The 21,271-nt window shown below is 42.3% G+C and overlaps 1 protein-coding gene across 2 annotated transcripts in view; it reads left to right on the plus strand.

The window, feature by feature from the left end:
• The first annotated feature begins 20,508 nt into the window (after positions 1-20,508).
• The window catches only part of LOC121415354 (WD40 repeat-containing protein SMU1-like), a 37,186-nt gene continuing 36,423 nt past the window's right edge, over positions 20,509-21,271 (plus strand). The window contains exon 1 of one of the 2 annotated variants that reach the window (XM_041608539.1): positions 20,509-20,592. In XM_041608539.1, coding sequence (XP_041464473.1) covers positions 20,524-20,592 — 69 coding nt within the window. In that variant the 5' untranslated portion in view covers positions 20,509-20,523. The remainder of the gene's footprint in view (positions 20,593-21,271) is intronic. The other variant, XM_041608546.1, reaches the window with a different exon arrangement.

Raw genomic sequence — 21,271 nt, forward strand, 5'->3', positions numbered from 1 at the left:
AACAATAGAAATACATAAGAAATTCATGAAACCATGAAAAACAAGAAATTTTTTTTTGAAATGGCTAATTTCCTCTTCAGTCATATCAAATATGTCTCAAAAGAACATTTTAAAAGACAAACTCTTTTGTTATTTCCATATTTTATATTTCAATTTTTTGAATTATGGGGAAAATTGTGTACGTTCTCTATGGGGACAAAATGTCCCATACGTAACATGTCATTAATTTGTTTAATTAGAGTCTGTAATTAGAGGGATTTCGCTTATGACATGAAACTTGCCTCAGATATACTAGAGTATTGTGACTTTTATCACAGTAAGTTACAAGTTGTCAAATGAAATACTTTCAGATAATTCTCAACTTGAAAAAAATGTTTCAAAAATTGTCTTTTTTCTGCGCCCCATACGTAACGGCCCATCTTTTCCCTCTAAAAGGTCAAGGTCAAATGTCACCATTTTTCGTATGATTATTCTTTTCCTAGATGTCTACCATCATGAGGGTATTCAATCTAATCAAAGTCATTTAACACTATTTTTCAGGTCATTAAAGCCTCTGAAATGTCCCATACGTAACGTGCGCGAATTCTTGGACTTGCCCTTAATTATTGATTATGTATAGATATAATATTGAATATGTGAGATATGTCTTATCATCACATAACAGTATATCATATATAATATATATAACGATGTTACATTCCGCGTGTTGGACATAGATGATATTAATGAGGCAAAGTGGTAATGTATATTTAGTTCCAACAGTTTATTTTGTAGTCCAAAATTTCGACGTTAAACATACGTCATCTTTAGGGATCCATACAAGAATGCTCACAATGACAAGAACTGAAATGATAACATTCATGATTGTGGCAGTCATGTAATCGCGCACAAAACAGTATCACCATCATAATAATAAAGAAAAGCATACATACATGCATACCATATCGGCCTATTGAGGAAGATTTGTATCTCGACATCAAACATGCAAGTGCGAGCGCGAGCAAAAAACTTATATAGTGATATTTTGCTCCGCCACTATAGGGGGACCAGGGTACTTCGCCCCCTGGATCGGCCTATGTGATAACGATGAAGCTGAATTTAAAATAAAGAGAAGGGATAAGGAGAAGTGAAATTAGGCCCATAAAAACACCTCCGGATTGAAGATCGAGGATCATAAAAAAAAAAGAACGGAAGGAAAAAAAATTGATGACGTATGTGCCATAAAGTCTGGATAGCTTGCTAATTTGTTATTGCTGAATTTCGGCGAGGTTTCGGAGGTACCACCCCAGCATTATATCCTAGTTAATGCTAAATCCTAGCCAAAGAATTTGGGGGCATACCCCCCCCCCCCATTTTCGCTTTCACCGCCATGTATGTATGGGTGTCCAGTGTCGGTTTTCATGGGATTGGCTAACTGACACAATTAAGTTTGGTCCCTGACTCCCTGATGGAAGTATTTAATTTTATTTTTTTATACTTAGGCCTATCCCCTACAGAAATTTCCAAGCTTGCGGGAAGCGTGCGACTAGCTTGCGCAAGCTTGCGGCATGCTAGTAACTAGCATGCGGCTAGCTTAATAAGCGTGTAATATGCGTGCAGAGTAATAGTTAAGCGATCTTTTAGCAAGCAGGGACTGTTCGCTAGCATGCAGTTGCTTATTAAGCGAGCGCCCTGCTAGTCGCATGCTAGTTACTAGCAAGCGGCACGCTTAAATTTCTGTAGGGGATAATTTATTATTATCATTATGATTACTTTTTTTTGGGGGGGGTTGGTCAGTTCCATAATTTATTATTATCATTATGTTTACTTTTTTGAGGGGGGTGGTCAGTTCCATAACCAGTCTAAAATTTGTACGGGGGACACGATTGCACAAAAGGATAAAATTATTACTATTGAAAAGCTACGAGCGAGCATTCTTTTTTTTTTACCCTTTGAATTCAATACAAAAATGTAACTTTGTGTTATATTTTGACGTGATACTTTATAAACATGTCATGTTTCAACCTTCTCTTTTACTATTTTCTCTTCAATGGGGGGGGGGGGGGCGGGGTCAAATGCACCATGATGGGGGTAGACCAAGACTAAGTGCTATAAGGACTATATCAGCAATGCTAGCACGAGTTTCGATGGTACCAGAATCATGATCATAATAATAATGTACTCCCTCCTTATCATGATCATACTTGTCATTATAATTCATAAAAAATTATGACGTTCGAATTAAGGGAAGTTAATGTATTCCCAATCCCCCTGGATCGGCACTCACCATCTCCCCCCCCCTCCCCGAACTCCGAGCAATTCCTGGAGGGTATAGTGAAGGAGCCAGACTCGTATTATCTTGGAGAGAAATGGGGAGAGGGGAGTAAGGAGTGTGCATGCGCGTAAATGGATCTCAATTTATTTGAAAGGGGGAAGAGGTCATCGATATCAATCGATGATAGTGGGTTATTCATGTTTCGTTCTCGGTGTTTTTTGTACAGTATAGTGTAATTTTAGGGTACATCTTAATTTTTTGGATGTATATGAAAATTCATAAATATGGTATTATGAAAAATGATAGAGAAATGTTACTTCAGCTACCTTCAAGCACTATAGGAAAATTGTGGAGCGGATATTGAACGCAAAGCGCGAGTTGATATTTTTGTAATATGAATTTAGAACTTTTCTTGTAATCATGAAGAGTATGTGTATTGCTGAATAAAAAAAAGACAATATTCGAATCGTGAGCAGAATAATTTGTACTTATTGACTAGACTTGAAAAATTAATATTTTAGGGCAGTTGATATCCTCTTGAACATGTTGAACAGATTGTTATGTCACTCAAGTCAATGCGAGTGCGAAGCGTGAGCAAATTTTTTGTCTATATTATGAACTATTTTTTTATTATCTATCCCTTCCCAAGTTTTATTATATTTTCTTCCTTCTTTTATAATTTTCTTTCCTAACTCATCTTTTCATTCCCTCTTTTTCTTTAGCTTCCCTTTTCGCCGCCAATAAAGGGGGGGGGGCTAAGTGGCCGCTTCGCCCCCGCCCCCATGGATTTGTAAGCCTTGCCTATACATAATGATCCTGTCTTCATTACAGAATATTTTCACCTTAAACTTCCACATAGGCCGATCTAGGGAGCCGAGGGACCGTCCCCTTTTTGGCAGAGCAAAAAGAAAAAGGGGGAAAGAAACAAAAACGAAAAAGAAGGGGGAAAAGAAATAAGTGAAATAAAGAGGAGGAAGACGAATGAATAAAATAAAATGAGGGGAAGACTTGGAAAATAAATCTTTCATGTCACTTTATAAAATATTCGCTCACTGTTCGTGCTCGCATAGCCTGCTAGATGATTTACATATCATGCACAATATGGAGTTTGAAGTATCAAATTTTTAAAGTCAATATACAGAATATACTTCAGCTCAGTAATCGAACTTTCATTTCAAAAGTTACACATTGATTTTTAGAAAGTGTTCTGTAAAAATGTCACTTTTAAGGTCTGAATATTAGTATCTTCTACTCGCGCTGTGTAAAATTTGATTGGTTTATAGGTAGGCCTATGTACCTTTATTATTTTCTAGGCCTACCTATACGCCTACCTATTACGCTCGCGCTTCGCTCTCGCATTGTTGTTCAGTGATATACCTATCCTGTTCACGTTTACAAAAACCTATCCTGTTCACGTTTACAAAAAACTTAGAATTTCCCTCCTTTAGGTAAAAAAAAATTGCGCTCGCGCTATTTGATTGTTGAAACGCATTCATTGCTAACTGCAAGAAGTCCTTGACAAGGTTCCTTTTCGATCAGATCAAAACGTATATTACAAATTTCTACTCACTCTTCGCAGTAATTATTTAGTTGCATACACAATTTGTTCAGGACCACAAACATTGCCTAGAATGACCAAATTTTAGGACAAAACACATAAAATTTAAAAAACAAAATTAGCTGGCGCTTCGCACTCGAAGCTCAAAGATAAAGCTTATGAGATTATCATATATTCATGCCGATTTTTAAGAATAAAGGTATAGTGGTGCACTGTTAGGACTATACCCCTTCAAATAGTACACAAATCAAGCTTCGAGCTGCCGATCGGGGAACATATGGCAGAAACAAAATACGCCTCCCCATCCCCCCCCCCATCAGCGAAGGCTGGTATTGTGTCTGTATCCGATATATTATTTGTAAAGATGCCTCTACAAAGGAGCTATGTTGTTCTTTACTAAATTGTATTTCTGCTCATACTCATTAGAAAGGTGCAAATTGGAAACTTGAAACTGAGCATGTACCCATTGCCATTATTTTGACCAGGGTATAGGTGCATGAAAAAATTTTGTTTCTTAGCAATCATGGTACAAGAACGATTTATCAGTATAGTTTATCTAATGTTCAGTCAATATCAAATTGGAATGAATGTGTCAGGCTAGCTCGCCAACTATAGTAAAAAGGTTCTTATAAAATTTTACGTGTGAAGAAAGTTTGAAATGGTCACTAGTTTCGTGTTAGATGTCAAGTAAGATTTGTTTATTTATTGGAACGGTAAAATGAACATTGAGCATTGTCACAGCACCCCCAGTAACAATAAAGATCATCCGCCCGTGGCCAGGTCCATGATTATTTCAATGCACTATGAATTATGTTGCGCAATAATTTAGGCCGATAACGCAACATATTCTTTTATAGCTTTTCTCTCATAAATACAGTCCAATCATGGAGGTAGAAAGACTGTACCTCCATGGTCCGATTGACAATATCCGGATATTTATCCATTTTATAATGAGGGACGTATGTGTATGTGCATGACTTGTTTGTCAAGTTAGTTCTAAACGAAAAGTTGCAATAAGTTTTGAGGCCATCATTGTCAGAACAAATTGCCAACGACGCGATCTTAGCTCCCCTCCCCTTTCTTCAGAATTTCTTTCTTTATCTGCTAATTTCTCTCTTTCATTTTTCCTTCTCGTTCTCCGTTTCTTCTTGTGCTTATAAGGACTTGAAAATCAGTGCTTATTAAATCATTGTCCCTGCTATTATTTGCATCGCGCACATGGTTCTTCACGTCCACCCCAGAAAGTGTTGATTTGAATCAATTAATAGAAAAAAATCTAACAAGCATAATTTTGAAAATTTCACCAAAACCGGATGTAAAATGAATGAAATTAAATTGATTGAATTATAGTCTTAGAGATTTGAAAATAAGAAACAATTTGACTGCAACCATTAAAATGTAATCCACAACGGTTATTCCACATATTCAGGAACAAATAACACTTTTCGTCACCTTTTCAATGAGGGGGAAATTAGATAGTGATATACAAAAAGAAGTGTGTGCCGTCACCTGCCATTATTCATATACAGACCAGGATGTACATTTAAATGACTGTTCTGTGAAATTATGATAATAAAAAAAATTACATCCGATTTTGATGAAATGTTCAGTGCTTGCATGGATTTTTCTTTTTTATTCAAATAAATTTTTTATTGCGATGGACTTCGTTCAATCGATCGCTATGCTTCTTCATGTGGATAGAGGACGGTTATTAGCAAATCAAGTGACCGTTTGCCATATTTTTCCACATAAAAAAAACACGTTATAAAAATAATTTATTCAGTCTAAAGTATAAGAAGGTAAAATCTGCGCACATCGATCACTGAATATATGCATAGAGATCTGAGAAGTGAGACAGATATACATAACAGTAACATTCGACGATCCATAATATGGCGTCATGCAGTGCCCCCCCCCATTGCCAGTTATAAAGAGAAAGGGAAAAATTGAAGTATGGAGAGAAGTTTGACGATCGAGTCTCTAAGTATATCGACGTTACATCCGACCCACATTTCATTTTTTTGGCAGGCCTAGTTAGTTAGTGGTTTACCATGTGAAATGGCCTACATCCAATTATGGAAAATATACTTTCAAACTGAATGACATTATTTACATAACTTTATCCAATTGGAAACCGGTGTGTTGGCTCAGTTGGTAGAGCGTCCGTCTCACAACCGGGAGGTCGGGGGTTCAAACCCCGGCCGCGTCAGACCAAAAGACGTTAAAAGATGGGAGTTGCTGCTACCCTGTTTGGCGTTCAACGATTAAAGGGATAGAGCCTCGTCGATCTGGCGCTGCACAGCGGCTGCCGGGCCCACGATCAATTGGGCAAAGCAAATTTTCGGAGTATTTCAATTTACTTCAATAACTCCATACATCTACTTGATTTGCTAGTTCAGCCCTCTGGACTGCCATACCCGAATAGAACTCCCAAGGATTTAAAAAGCGCGAGCGCGCCCTCTCCCGTTCAGGCTTACTACCCATGATCACCGCGCAATTAGCGTCCATCTTCCTCTTTTGCTTTCGGCAAGCCACCTGTCAAGACGTGCTCAGATAAGTCTCCTAAGAGCTCAAATCTTTTTGAGCTTTGGTATATTATTTTCGCTTATCTGTGGTGCATTCTCCCTTTTAATTTCAATCTTTCCATTTGTGTGTAAGATTGTGTTCAGAATTTACACTTGGCGTGACTTTAAGACGTGTTTTTGGTGACACTTAAATTGTTTTTCTAACGTTTGAGTTCTCGTCGCGCCGCATCGCTAGCGCGTTCGCGAGGCACCGGGCTTGGCCTGCCTACGTGGCAGCAAGCCTTCACCACCTGTCATGGTTATTGTTCTTCACGTTCAAAGCGTGGTGGCTTTTGGTGCCGTTTTTGAATTAAATTCTAGACAGCCTCTACACTTTGTTGTCGAGGGTGTTATTGTTATTTCTTTTTGCAGGTTGGGATCTTCAACTCTGTTCCTTCCTTGCTTTCTGGAATTGATTTATTAAGATTTTCGATTGATTATTGATTGATTAATTCTTCAATTCTCTTTCCTTTCTGTTCTGAATAAATTTCTTAATTGATATTTTATTCACAGGCGGATCTTAAAGCTCAATTCGTTTTTCCTTCTGTTCTGAATAAATTTCTTGATTGATATTTTATTCACAGGCGGATCTTAAAGCTCAATTCCTTTTCCTTCTGTTCTGAATAAATTTCTTGATTGATATTTTATTCACAGGCGCATCCTAAAGCTCAATTCCTTTTCCTTTCTGTTCTGAATAAAATTCTTGATTAATATTTTATTCACAGACGCTTCGGGGATTGTTTAATTCGGCTTACGCAATTATACCTGATGATTGTTTGGTTATTCAATCCCCCCTAAAAAAAAAAAAAAAAAAATTTTTGTTCTTTACAGGTGGGGTCTCCTTCCTGTTAGAAATTTTTTTGACCTGTCCCGGAATTGTTTTCTTCGTTCAATTCCCTCTTCCCTCCTAGTCTTATATATTTTTTATTTCGACAGGCGGGCTCTACGATTCCCTTTGAGGATTTACTGTGTCGTTCTTCCTCTTGGAATCGTTACTAGAGACGTTCCTCCTTCCTCCTGTTCTGAATTTCTTTACCTTTCCACAGGAGGTTACTTTTTTTTTTTCCTCTTGGAAATTATCGTAAAATTTCTCTTATCTGGAATTATTTGTCTCTCAATCCCTTTTCTTCCTGCTCTGAAATGCTTGTTTTTGTGTTTCTTCGCAGGTGGAAAGTTCGTTCTCTTCTGAACTTGCATTCATTTTTGAATTTTTGTTTCGAATTTTTCCTTCGGGCACAAAAAAGAGAATATAGTAGGGGAACCTTGTAGGAGTTTCTTTTTTCAAAGTCTCCCACCTCCTTTTTATTTTCTTACAGGCAGATACCTAAACTATTCTTAGTTTCTTCTTCCTCCCTACCCCTCCCCTCTTGTTTTGTTCTGTTTGCTCAAACAAACTCCTTTTAGGAGGAGGGAAAGACCACTCCGGTCTCCACCTTTAATCTAAGCGAGATCTTTGTAAAAAAAAAAAGAAAAAGAAAAATTCTTGTTTTTCCTTTTTCAGGGTAGAGAGAGGTATCTTTGAATGGGACTAACACAGCCCCAGAGGACCTGGTGCCCTCCACGGGGACCGTCCCGATTGCAAGTTACAGAAGTCGGCCGCCTCCAGGCGAGCAGGAAGGACGCCGCGGTGAGCGCCCAGCGGCGGTGAGTATGAGGGTGCGCCGATCAGCATTCCGAATTTGCGGTCGGATGCTAAGAGAAGGAAGGCCGAGACTGTGGTGCCACGGTCTCGGACAAAGGAAAAAGTGGTAGCCAAGGCTTCCAAGCCTAAACTAGGTCCTGCCGCCGCAGCACCCATAGGGCTATGCGACCCACCGGCTACCGGGTCACCAGAAGTCCGGAGGGAGAGTGCGGTTCTCTCCCCCCGGCACAGGTCAGGATCTCTGCCGTATAAGTCGTCCTCCGTTGACAGCATCGGGAGAGATCGCCCAGCCCCTGACCGCGAGAGGCGTCACACAGACTGTAACCACAATCTGATCGTGACCACAATCTGACCCCGTCAGATTCGGGTGAAGTTTCGTTGTTGGCGGCCGCCCTGCCAGGGGCGGCAAATCGTAAGAGATCACCCGTGCCTCTTGTGCCTTCTTCTGCTCCGGCCACGCCGGCGGAGCCCGCAAAATAAGAAGAAGAGGTCGAAGGAGAGGTCGGCCAGCCCTGTTGCCATGGGCATTCCTCCTTCAGACCCTCTTATCGGTGGCCAGATGTTACAGTCATACATGTTATGCTGCTATATTCTGCTACCGCGAGAGGCGTCACACATCGGGCTGTGACCACAATCTGACCCCGTCAGATTCGGGTGAATTTTCATTGTCGGCGGCCGCCCTGCCAGGGGCGGCAAATCGTAAGAAATCACCCGTGCCTCTCATGCCTTCTTCTGCCCCGGCCACGCCGGCGGAGCCCGCAGAAAGAGAAGAAGAAGAAGAGGTCGAAGGAGAGGTTGGCCAGCCCTGCTGCCATGGGCGTTCCTCCTTCAGACCCTTGTGTCGGTGGTCAGATGTTACAGCTATTCATGCTGCTACATTCTGCTACCGCGAGAGGCGTCACACATCAGACTGTGACCACAATCTGACCCCGTCAGATTCGGGTGAAGTTTCGTTGTTGACGGCCGCCCTGCCAGGGGCGGCAAATCGTAAGAAATCACCCGTGCCTCTTGTGCCTTCTTCTGCCCCGGCCACACCGGCGGAGGCCGCGAAGAAGAAGAGGTCGAAGGTGAGGTCGGCCAGCCCTGTTGCCATGGGCGTCCCTCCTTCAGACCCTTGTGTCGGTGGTCAGATGTTACAGCTATTCATGCTGCTACATTCTGCTTTCGAGTAGTGCGGGTTCACCCCACCCTCGACGTCTACTCACCCCGCTGATGCCCCTGAGCATCAAGCGAGACAAGTGGGCAATAACCACCAGACACCCGGGAAATCCTCGAGCGATTCTGTTAAATCGCCAGCCAGTGCACCGACTAACCGGGTGCCCCAAGATCGCGTGTGCTTTCCAGCATTTTCGTCGATCTCAGAGCACGTGTCCCAGCCGACAAGCGGGGCCACCCCGGCGCTTACTGGACAACCCCCCGGTTCAGTCCATAGAGCGAGACTCCCTTTACGAGGACAACCCCTATCCCGCGGTCGACTTTTCAGTAAGCGCTCAGGCGCTGCTTGACAAGTATCTACCTCACATCTACCCTCCGAGTGGGGGTATTGATGAAGCAAGGGAGTCCATATTTTCTCGCCCCGCCTCTTCAGGCGCTCCGAGCTCAATCGGCCGAATTGGGGGTCTCGGAGAGTGACGGGGTCGCTCTAGACGAGGCGGCTCCTACGACGAGGAAGCCGCCAGCTCCGTGGGTGTAAACCCACCCCTGCTCTGCTGCTGCCCGGAAGCGCCAGGCTCCGGCGCCGCCGTCTCGAAATTTTCAAGCCTCTCGAGGCTAGGAGAAGGCAGAGGCAGGGGGGGGGGCGATTATTATGCAGGTTCTCCCGAATTCGCCCTCTACGTCAAGCTCACATACGGCGACGACTCCTTCAGCGGTAACTCTCTCCATTCTTCCCCCTAAGCGGGCCCGTAGATTGGAGGTATGAATCTCTTACATACCGCATGCCGCACTTCTCTCGTGAGAATGTTTGGCTGCTTTGAGAGGACAACCTATCACGTCCGCGGACCGTCCGCCCAGGCGACGGGACCGTCGCTTTTCTGACCTGAACCTCACTTTCTATTCGAAAGTAAGGGTGTCCTGTCTTACTTAGCTCCTACCCTTGCAACGCCAGAGTCAGGGCTAGTACAGACACCCGTTCTCCAGCGATCGCCGCTGAAGAGAGGGCGACTCTGATATGAGCACCATCACCGCTCAGCGGTATGTCTCACTATCTCATAGCTCTCCGAGCTTATGAGTATGTATATCGGATCTGAATGTCACGGCGATTAAAAGTTCTCCTGTGCTTAATAATCGCTATGCCTTCACCACCCGGTGCATTATGGTTATGTTAACCTATTTGTCTCGTATTCGGGCGGCTCGTACGAACCCTGCCCGAGCTGCCATCACCGGTCGTCCCCCCGGACACCGCCGGCAGCACCCGCACCGAATACGTGGAAGGAATCAGCTTTTCATATGCTAGATATCCCTCCTGTTGACATTCACAGCTGTTCCCCGAGTCTTTCCCGGTTGGGTAAACATCATCTCGGAGGAAAGTAACCGCCGTACATCTCATGAGATTGTTGGCTATGTACGCGCGTTCAAACTTGTTTAAAGCCACAGGATTCTCTGTCGGCATTCTATGCCTACTTTCTGGGCACACCCACCGTACCGGGTCGGCGAGTTCACACCAAACTGTACACCGCCAGACCATCGGTCGAGCTCTAACTGTCTATCTTATAGACTGCCCTCTATGTGGGTCAATCTTGCGGGCGTCTCCGCCGCTCCCTCCTTGTGCGGAGTGGTCTACGGTGGATGTCTTTACCGTGCCCGTTAGTCGAATCGGCTTCTTTCTTAGAAATTTTTTCACGGCACACTCGAGTCGCCCCGCATGCTGCTTTCATCCTTCCATGCAAGGCATGTGGCCAGGGTCACCGCACGACCGAGGATGATGTAACAGTGGATGGATGTATGCTTATGCCTTCCTAACCACGATCACTACGACCCGCCTTCTCTCGGGCCGACTGTGGATGAGCCTCTCCATGTAAGTGATTTACTTCACTGGAGTTCTTTTAGAAATTTAGATTCTCATCCCCCGCTGCTTAGGGCGTCATTTTTGCCGCCCCCCCACAGCTTTTTGGAGCTCCTTATCTTACCGATATCGGACTGTTCCACGCTGCCGCAACCGGCGCCGGCGGTGCTCGCTCTTACGATCACCTGAGAAACAGGCCTTGTGACTGTTTTCATAAACAACTGGTTCTCACCGCAGACTGATGGAAATTTTGTGATTACTTCCTCAAGTCTCCTTCGCTTGTTTCTTCAAGCGAGGACTTCGACACTCGTAGCCAGTTTCCGTCCCTAACTTGATAGGACAGGGCCGTTGCTACCTCATTCGATTCCGTTGGGAATGTAACGGTTGAGGTATCATATCTGGCGATGTCTGTTCGTTTAGAGCATCTCTTGATGGTCGTTTACACGTAATATTGTGACAGATTTTTTTTCGCCAGCTCCCTCTGGCGTACACTTGCTGCTGCTAGGGATTCCCCCGCCCAGCGGACAGCCATCGCAGCCTAGCCTCACGGGCTCTCTCGGCGATGGTGGCTTGAGCCAAGCCACCTCTTCCACCGCGGGCACTGCACCCTCAGATGGGTGCTTCAATCAGTATGGGAGAAAGGGGATCCTGAGTTCTCTCTCGATCACTCGGTCTAACACACTTTTGTCGTGATGTGTACCGCGCTGTATCCCTGACACGCCCGGTTGAGCTGTTTTGACCAGACTGCTCTATTCTACATAGGCAACATGTCCGCGGCATTCCTTATTAACAGGATGGCACTCAGTCGCTTTCTCGACCCTTGTCTGCCTTACGAGTGGTTTTCTTCCTAAATCCCTACTCTCCGTCGTTCCTGGTCCCCTTCGGACCGCTAGTAACTTTTTACCACAGCTCTCTATCAGAATTCTGCAGATTTCTGCCCTCACGCATTTGAGACAGATATCGAATTCTGGGCGCTTTCTCCCACGCGGAGGCTTCCCCTACAGAAATTTCCAAGCTTGCGGGAAGCGTGCGACTAGCTTGCGCAAGCTTGCGGCATGCTAGTAACTAGCATGCGGTTAGCTTAATAAGCGTGTGATATGCGTGCAGAGTAATAGTTAAGCGATCTTTTAGCGAGCAGGGACTGTTCGCTAGCATGCACTCGCTTATTAAGCGAGTGCCCTGCTAGTCGCATGCTAGTTACTAGCAAGCGGCACGCTTAAATTTCGGTAGGGGTTCTGAGATATCTCGCCTTCTCAGATTGGTCGATTGATCACTTACTGAGCCTTAAAAGCTTCAGTTTTCCGATCACGATTCTTGTTGAAATTTTCAACAAATTTCGATTCTTACGCTCTAGTCAGCAGGTGATGTTGTTCTCCTGACACTAGGCCGAGGGCCCATGATACTTAGTATTCCTGAGTATACAGGGCATTCCTCTCGAGGACATTTTTGAGGGCCGCCTTTTGGCGCTCAACTAACTCCTTCACTTCTTTCTACTTGAAGGACATTCCGTCCAGCGAGGCGAGATTTGCTGCTTCGGCGCTTAAAGCAGCTGCGGCTTTTTCCCCCTCTCCCTAAATTTCGTTGTTTTTGTTTTTTTCTTTTAAATTTTCTTAGGCTTACAATTGAAAACATGCCTCCCTACGGTTTGAGTCCGTGCTGGTCTAGCAAATCAAGTAGATGTATGGAGTTATTGAAGTAAATTATGAAAATACTTACCTGATTTTCTTATTTACGAGATAACTCATACATCTACTTGATACCCTCCCACCGACCCTCCGCCTTGCGTAGCAACATGTTTCAACGTATGGGCTTGCGAAAGGTGAGGAAGATGGACGCTAATTGCGCAGTGATCATGGGTAGTAAGCCTGAACGGGAGAGGGCGCGCTCGCGCTTTTTAAATCCTTGGGAGTTCTATTCGGGTATGGCAGTCCAGAGGGCTGAACTAGCAAATCAAGTAGATGTATGAGTTATCTCGTAAATAAGAAAATCAGGTAAGTATTTTCATATTTCATGTCTATTTCGAACAATAAATTATGGATTTTCATTTTTTCATCATGACGAAAAGTTTAGACATTTGAGATCACTATATCCCGGTTTCCCTTCTCATCAATTCTCTTCTCCAAATACGACAAACCCTAACATGCCCCAAGCAAGCAATTTAAGTATCAAAACACCTGTTTCTTGATGTCGGTCCGAAGATAACACAAGAGCCCGGCATACAGTCACAGTAGGGGGCCACACGCGATGGGATGCATGCGCAGCGCTAAGCTCGGTTTCTGCAAAACATGCCGTCATTTTTATTCGCTTACTTTCCTTATTTTGAGGTCGATTTTCTTCGTTCGAAATTGAAAATGGACTAACATTGGATTACTGAATACAATAAGCCTTTGAAAACGGGATTAAATATCGAATACAATAATTTCATTCCCAAGGTCCTACTACAGGCAGAGAAGTCTTACGTAATAGCACAGCTGTTGTTTATCTTTTGGTCCTTTGCTCAACACTCATATACTGGCCTGTGGGGGTGAAATTGAGACAGAGGGAATTACCTTGCCAAGCATGGGTGATAAGGGCTTGGAAATGATATTTGGGAGATCCAAACGAAAAATGGGGTATAACACCGCAGTTTGCAATCTGAACTGCAGTCCGACTCCAAATGGTGTTTTCACGTAATGATTTTCATTCATTTCATTTCAGTAATTAATTACAAACTTATTACTATATCCATAGGATTGCCGGTTTTCCAAAATTTGAAACTGACATGCTGAGTTTTAGTTAGAGCTCGATTATCTCTGGGCATGCAGCTAGGACCTAGGAGATGACTGTCCCCCTGACAGAACATGAGAAAAAAGAGCATGCATGGACTATCCTGCACGTACAAACCAGTGGACTGAACTCATGACCTTTTTCTACTGGTGTCCATGCAAGCGCAAGGGGCAGGGCAAACCCCCTTACGTAACCTGCAGTGATTCTTCAACACAAAAACACACATCCCGGTCTCTCTCACACACACACACACACACGTATCATACAAGTGAATGAAATTCCAGGCCAGGCCTATACATATACACACATAGCCAACGTGCATACTGAAGCTAGTCTATAAATTCAAACACTGGTCACCCAAGGATGGTTTATATATAATTTTAGTGAGAAATCGGTGCATTTCCAAAACATAAACAGGATGCATAATCTTGGAAATTCCTCTGTAAGGGTTTCCTTCTGTTGGTTTTAGTTCCCTTTTTTTCTCTTGATTCATCAGAATCACAGAATAAAACTTTTTTTATCAATCGACTGGAAACAACATATGAGCCGAGACTAACACGCGGGAAGTCAGAACAGAGAAGAACCGAAGAGAAGTGTTTTTTCCTTCCAATTCTGTGCTAGTTTTATTCATTGTGAATGTAGTTTTATGAGTTGTTCCCGTGTTATATCGGCAGTCAGAGAGCATATTTATGTGCAACAGCGTATCACATCGTGGGTCCACGTCTTCTTTTTTTTTTGAAATGGGGACGATCGGAGCAAGCTGCAAGGAAGGTAAGAAAACAGAGTGGTGTTGCATGTTTTGCATGTGAGTAAAGTATACAAATCGATTTGCGATCGAGGCTTTTTAGATCTAAAGTCTGCTCTGCCGTTCATTGTGTGATGCAAGAAAAATTGATCAAATTATCATATCAACGAGCTTTGTACAACTGAGTAACTCAATTGTGTAGCGGACTACATTATCGTTCTCGCATAGCACCATCTGAAGAGATCAGTGCGTAGCACACGTACGCACGGCAGCAGCGATGATGCGCACTGTGCTGTCTTTGCGTCAAATCCTGGGTATATCGACAGGGTTTAATTCACACATAAAAGAGCATAATTTATCATGAGAAACACCATTTCATTTCATATCATCTACATCATGACTGTATTAGGGCATACACATTCATATAACATACAAATTAATTAGAATGGTGACAGGCCGATTTCGAGGAATTTACCAAAATTATCCACCCTCTTTAAGTCAATATACACCAAATATATTTCCTCGCACTTCGAGTTATTATTGTTTTATGTAGGGACTACATTACTACTTTATGTGATTGCCCCATGTTCGAATTAGTGGATTGGTGAGATATGTCTGCTCTCCTTGAATTCCTAAAATCAGTCCTTAAAATGTCCCTTTTTCTGAACTGAATATCAAAAATTTTCAACTTGCGCTTCGCGCTCGCATCATGTAGATAGTGAATTATGTATGGCCTTAGTGAATGCTCCACTTTAGGTCTGATTCTGTATTATCTAATTTTTTTAGCTCGCGCTTCGCGCTCGCAATATTTTATTATTGAGATGCGGATGATTATCATGATAACAATGACTACATGAAGTGCTTCATGTGTTCAGATGTAATTCTAACAAAATCAGCAAGCGCTTGTCACTCGCATTACATGACTATGGTGAGATACTCTTAATCGATTCCTTAAAACATTCCTGTTTGAGGTAAATATATACAAAAATTTCAGGTCTGAATTTCGTAAATTTTCAGCTCGCGCTTCGCGCTCGCAATATTTGATTAGTATGTATGCGTATGTTATTCATGATCGCAATGACTACAAGTGCTTCATGCGTTTAGATGTAATTCTAACACAATCAGCAAGCGCTTGACACTCGCATTAGATGTCTATATGGTAAGATATGGATACACTTAATGGATTATATAGTCCTTAAATTATCTCTGTTTGGGGTCAATATACACAAAAATTTCAGCTCACACTTCACGCTCGCATTGTTTAGCGAGACAGGTACGTATCATGATTACACAAATTGATTATAATGTCCCTTTTTAGGTCTCGTATCAAAAATTTTCAACTCGCGCTTCGCACTCGCATTATTTGATCAGTGAGATACATATCCGTTGTCCTTAAAATGTCTATTAGGTCTGTGTACCTGGCAATTGAGCGTGCGAAGCGACTCCATTTTTTTTTGCTGGTGCCCCCCCCAATGCCATGACCCATGGTACACCACTGTAGAGGTTACTCGCTCGCGACCACCACACTTGATTCCCTGCATCTTTAAACCATTTGCTAAGGCAGCAATTGCTCAGATAAAATTGAAATTAACCTATGCTTGATCATGCAGGGCGCCTATTAATGAAATACATGTATGCTTTTGGCCACAACACACGCATGTATCATCGATCATTATTACTATCATTGCATAATATCGTGTAATCTTGTAATGACAACACCGTTTTTGTTACCAGAATGAATAATTTTCATTTTCGGAAATACGAACCTTATATAATTTTCGGATTAACAAACCTCATTTCGTTTTCGGATTAACAAACCTTGGTGAAAAATCTGATTGTTTTTCGTTTCGCCTGAATTGCAGAGCAAGACTGCAGGCGCCGTTCTTCTGGCCATGTTGGGCAGGGTGCTACGTAACTTTTTGGAAGCACTTGCCCGGTCGTGCAAGTGAATTTCTAAATAGTTGGAAAATCCTTACCTGAAAAAACATTTCACTTGCACGAAAAAAAAATCCTTCAAAATAATGTTTTACCACTTCGAAAGAAAGTACTATGGTTATATACCATTGCCCCTTTCCTTTCTTTTTAATGTGAACTATTGTACCTTGTAATATTTTTGTTTTCATAGTTATTTAACCTATCACCGAAAAAATTGGTGTCAATACGCCATTTGATTAATTTTCTCTCTCATATATTTTTATGACCGTGACACAAAATAAAAAGGGGAATCACTAAAACTAATTAAAGAAGAAATTAGAAGGAAAGGAAGGAAGGAAGAAAGAAAGAAAGAAAGAAAGAAAGGAAGGAAGGAAGGAAGGAAGAAAAACGGGAAGGAAGGAAATAGCAAAAAAGAAAGAAAGAATAAGGAAAAGGAGAAGGAAAGAAGAAAATAAAGAATTAAAGAAAGGATGAAACTTCAGTGGAAGGAAAGGGGATCAGGACAACTACCCCCCAGACTATTACCCCCCCCGGACAACTACCCCTGGACAATTACCCCCTGGTCATCTACCCACCCGGACAATTCCCCCCCAGACAACTACCCCCCGGACAATTACCCCCTGGTTATCTACCCACCCGGACAATTCCCCCCGGACAATTCCCCCCCAGACAACTACCCCCGGACAATTAACCCCCGGACAATTACCTGTCGGACAACTACTCCCCGGACAATTACCCCCAGGACAATTACCCCCCACCCCCCAGACAACCCCCCCCCCCCGGACAATGACCCCCCGCACAACTACCCCCCCCCCCCCCGAGGACAATTACCCCCCTGACAATTACCGCCGAGGACAATTACCACCGGGAACGATTACCCCCCCCCCCCCGGACAATAACCCCCTAGACAAAAGGAGTGCACAGAGTCATACGTCTGCCGTACGTTTGACGTAAGAAGTACTCGAGTATCTTGGAATCAAAAGAACACCGTAAGAAAACTGTAAAAGTGAGCTCCATCCATAGGCGAATCCAGGGGGGCGAGGGGCCCGCCCCCCCCCCCCCCCCTATTGGCGGAGCCAAAAAATGAAAAAAAAGAAAAAGAAGGGGAAAGAAAGGAGGAAAAAGAAGAGGAGGGAGACAAGTAAAAAAAAAAGGTCAGGGAAAGACTTGGAAAATGATTTTAAAATACATTGCATTTCACTATATTAAATTTTTCGCTGGCGCTTCGCGCTCACATAGCCTGTTTGATGAGATATATAACCTTGCTAAATAGGCTGATATGTAAACTGATGTATGTTTTGATTCATCCAGGAAAGTCAGATATCGATGGAAAAAATAAATCTATTCATCTGGACTTACTTGTTGAAGCAGAGGACAGTTTCACGTCCGATACGGGACGCTTCTTCAGCTCTTCTGAATTGGCGGGAAATCGTCGTTGCCGATTGGTGCTGAAGCACTGTCGATGTCATTGTCTTGAAGACGTCGAGGAATTTTTCGGATTATAGGATTGTAAATCTGAGAGAGGTTATGTCGTATTCCTCCTCCTTTGTTGAGAGATGGGATAAAGAGAGATAAAGACGTGCTCATTCTAGACAAGGAACCTCGGTTGTTTGAGAGGGGGTCCGTGAGGCGGTCTACGTCAATGCAGAGAACCCATCTCTCAACAAAGGAGGAGGATTACGACATAACCTCTCTCGGATTTACAATCCTGTAATCCGAAAAATTCCTCGACGTCTTCAAGACAATAACATAGACGGTGCTTCGGCAACGACGATTTCAGCCAATTCAGAAGAGCTGAAGAAGCGTCCCGGATCGGACGTGAAACTGTCCTCTGCTACAACAAGTAAGTCCAGATTTATAGACTTATTTTTTCCATCGAATCTGATATGTAGCTTAAAATATCAAGTTTTGAAGTCGATGTACAAAGCATATTTCAGCTCGGACATTATTCATTATTTTGTTTGATTTACAAACTGATTTTTTAAGTGCTGTGTTTAATATCCATTTTATTGTGTGAATATAACTTGCAGCTTGCGCTATGCACTCGCATTATTTGATTTGCCAAATAATATATAACAAACTACTTTAACCCCCCCCCCCCCTTTATGACAGTTTACCAAAACTTTCTTCTCACGATTTGTGCTCGCATTTTTGTTATAAATACATCAACTCACAAATCCTATTCATGATTACAAAAGTGCTTAAAGTATCAAGTTGTCAGGCCTCAGTGTCAACTCATTAGGCTTATTACATTAATAAATATGATGGTAAAATTTCATAAATTCTTAATGACTAAATTGTCCCTTTTCAGGAAAGAATATCGACAATATCACAGTTTCATATGTCTCATATCGCGCTTAGGAAAAGGAATAAGAAAGTTGTCATCATTTTCATATGATGACAAAATGTCCTTAGACCTAGAATGTCCAGGTCCTAGGTCACAATAATAATGAAGATAACAGCTCGCGCTTCACACTCGCATCATTTATTGAGTGCTTTCCACATCCACTTCACAGTTTCCCTACACAATAATTTAGATAGTGCTTAAATTCACAGTTTTCATGCAGGAATATCAAGTATTTTGCATTATTGATTTTCGTGATAAAAATATCAGAATGCCCAGAATCTGTCTAACAGTGCTGTTGTCGGGAACAAAAATTCATGTCGACATGTCGCTTAAAAATTAATCCCGACATCGACAATGTCGACATGAAAAAGGGACCGTAATTTAGCCTAGGCTCCCTAACAAAAAAAATCATTCGATCGTGGAACATAACACTCTCAATCAAATGTATTCACCTTGAGACGAGTGATATCCCCACACTAGATCTAGATCTATTTAATACAGGCTCAGTTCGGGAAAACATATTTTCACTAAGCTAGAGTGAATTCACTTTCAAAATCACCGATTTAATCCACATCTTTTTCTGGAGAATCAAGTTTTGTACCACGATCCGGTCTCGAAAGCATTGTGCAATAACACTCGGAGCCAATTTGAGAATCACCAATTACAATAGTGATCATTGCGTATTATACGCTGGTACACATGTGCTGCAAACGCAAGCTCCTCAAATTGACAGTTAAAAATAATGAAAATCGACCGATAATTTCAGCATCACTTCCGCGGCGATCCGTGCAAGGATCTCCAAACGAAGGAAGGGAAGTTTTCTGTGACTTCATGATTTGAAATAAGCGCTCAATTGCGGCGGCCACAACTTTGACAAAAACGTTTATGTGAAAAGTAATACATAAATAAATAATTTATCAGTTTCTTTTTGGCTCAATTAAAATAGCTACGAAAGAAAGTCAGAAACCAAGTGTATCAACACACACATAAATGCATATGTGGGGCTATTATGTATTCAGACAATATCACCCAAAACCTGATCTGTTTGAACCAAAACAGAAGTGAAAATTTCTCCTTTTACTGCTTACAAATGACAGAGTTACTCCAATTTTTAGGAAATATGGACATTATAAGAGCCTTTCATGAGTATGAACGGTGAATTTTGACAGTTCTGTGAGAGATTTCTGCCAGAGTTTAGCCAAGCTTCGTTCGCGCAGCCAGCAGAGAATTTACCACGTGGGTTGTGTGGCTGGCTACATGTACAAGCTGTATGCTACTCTAGCTCAAGTAACACTTACGTGCGATCCATTCTGTGTGTATTCTGTGTGTGAATGGCAGAATTTAACGGGGAGAAATGGTTTGCAGTGAATTTGACCATTCCTTCGAAAAGTTATTGGCCCAGCAATGGTTTTTATTAATGGTCATTTCGGACCCTTAAATCTTGCTATTTTTGGAAAAATTACTGGCCCGAAAATGATATTTTTTACTGGTCATGTCTGACCAGTTAATCTTCCTATTTCTGAGAATCTACTGGCCAGACAGCCATTTTTACCAGTACGGGACCGTCAGACTGCCGCTAGTGTCGAGCCCTATTATAGGTATAAAATTTCCCGCCGATTTTGTGATTATTTTGTTGGAAAAACTGTTAAGCTTGTTCACTTTGATTTGATAAGGGATAGTACAGGTGTGCACAGCAGCATGGAGATCCATGCATGCCTGCCACACAGGCTGGAGTCTGGGCGCACCGGCCACATTTACATGTATGTATGCTGACAAGGTGTGTGTGTTTTTGTGTGTAGATCATAAAAATGTCGCAAACTGGCTTGCACTTTTAATTGAGGGAAGTTGTTCACTTTTTTTTCTCTCACTTTATTTTTGCTGTGAAGTTTGGGGAAACTTTGTAAAATTTCATTTCACAGTGAGAATTTTGCTTGCCCGATTCGGGCAAGTAGTTTTTGTCTTTATTTCAAAACACTTGCCGGACTTTAACTTTTACTTAACTTGGGCAATCGTGTCAGCGCTTATGTCTCACCCTGATGTTGGGGGTATATTTTTAATTGCCGTCATAACTTTGAAAGTGTATGGATCTAGTTCATGAAACATGTAATCAGGGGAGCATTTCATGAAAGGACTTGTCAGACATTTTATCCGACAGTTACCATAGTAATAGTGCTTCTCAACCAATCAGAATCCAGGAAAGTTGTCAGATCTGACAACTTGTTAGTTAGAAGTGAAGGAAAAGAAATAGAAAAGCTGCATTACTTCATGGAGAAGATCATCAACGAAATTAAGGGCTATTCTTACTGATGCAGTAGTTAATGCCATAAAATCCCATAGAGATGCTCTGCAGGCAATTACGGATGATGCTATAACAGCTCAAGAAGAATTTTCTACAGCTGCAAAGATGCTTTCTAAAGAGGAAAATAGTGAAGCAAAACTTGATGAGCTAGAGGAAG

The sequence above is a fragment of the Lytechinus variegatus genome, chromosome 1 (assembly GCF_018143015.1).
Source record: "Lytechinus variegatus isolate NC3 chromosome 1, Lvar_3.0, whole genome shotgun sequence".
Classification (NCBI taxonomy): domain Eukaryota; kingdom Metazoa; phylum Echinodermata; class Echinoidea; order Temnopleuroida; family Toxopneustidae; genus Lytechinus; species Lytechinus variegatus.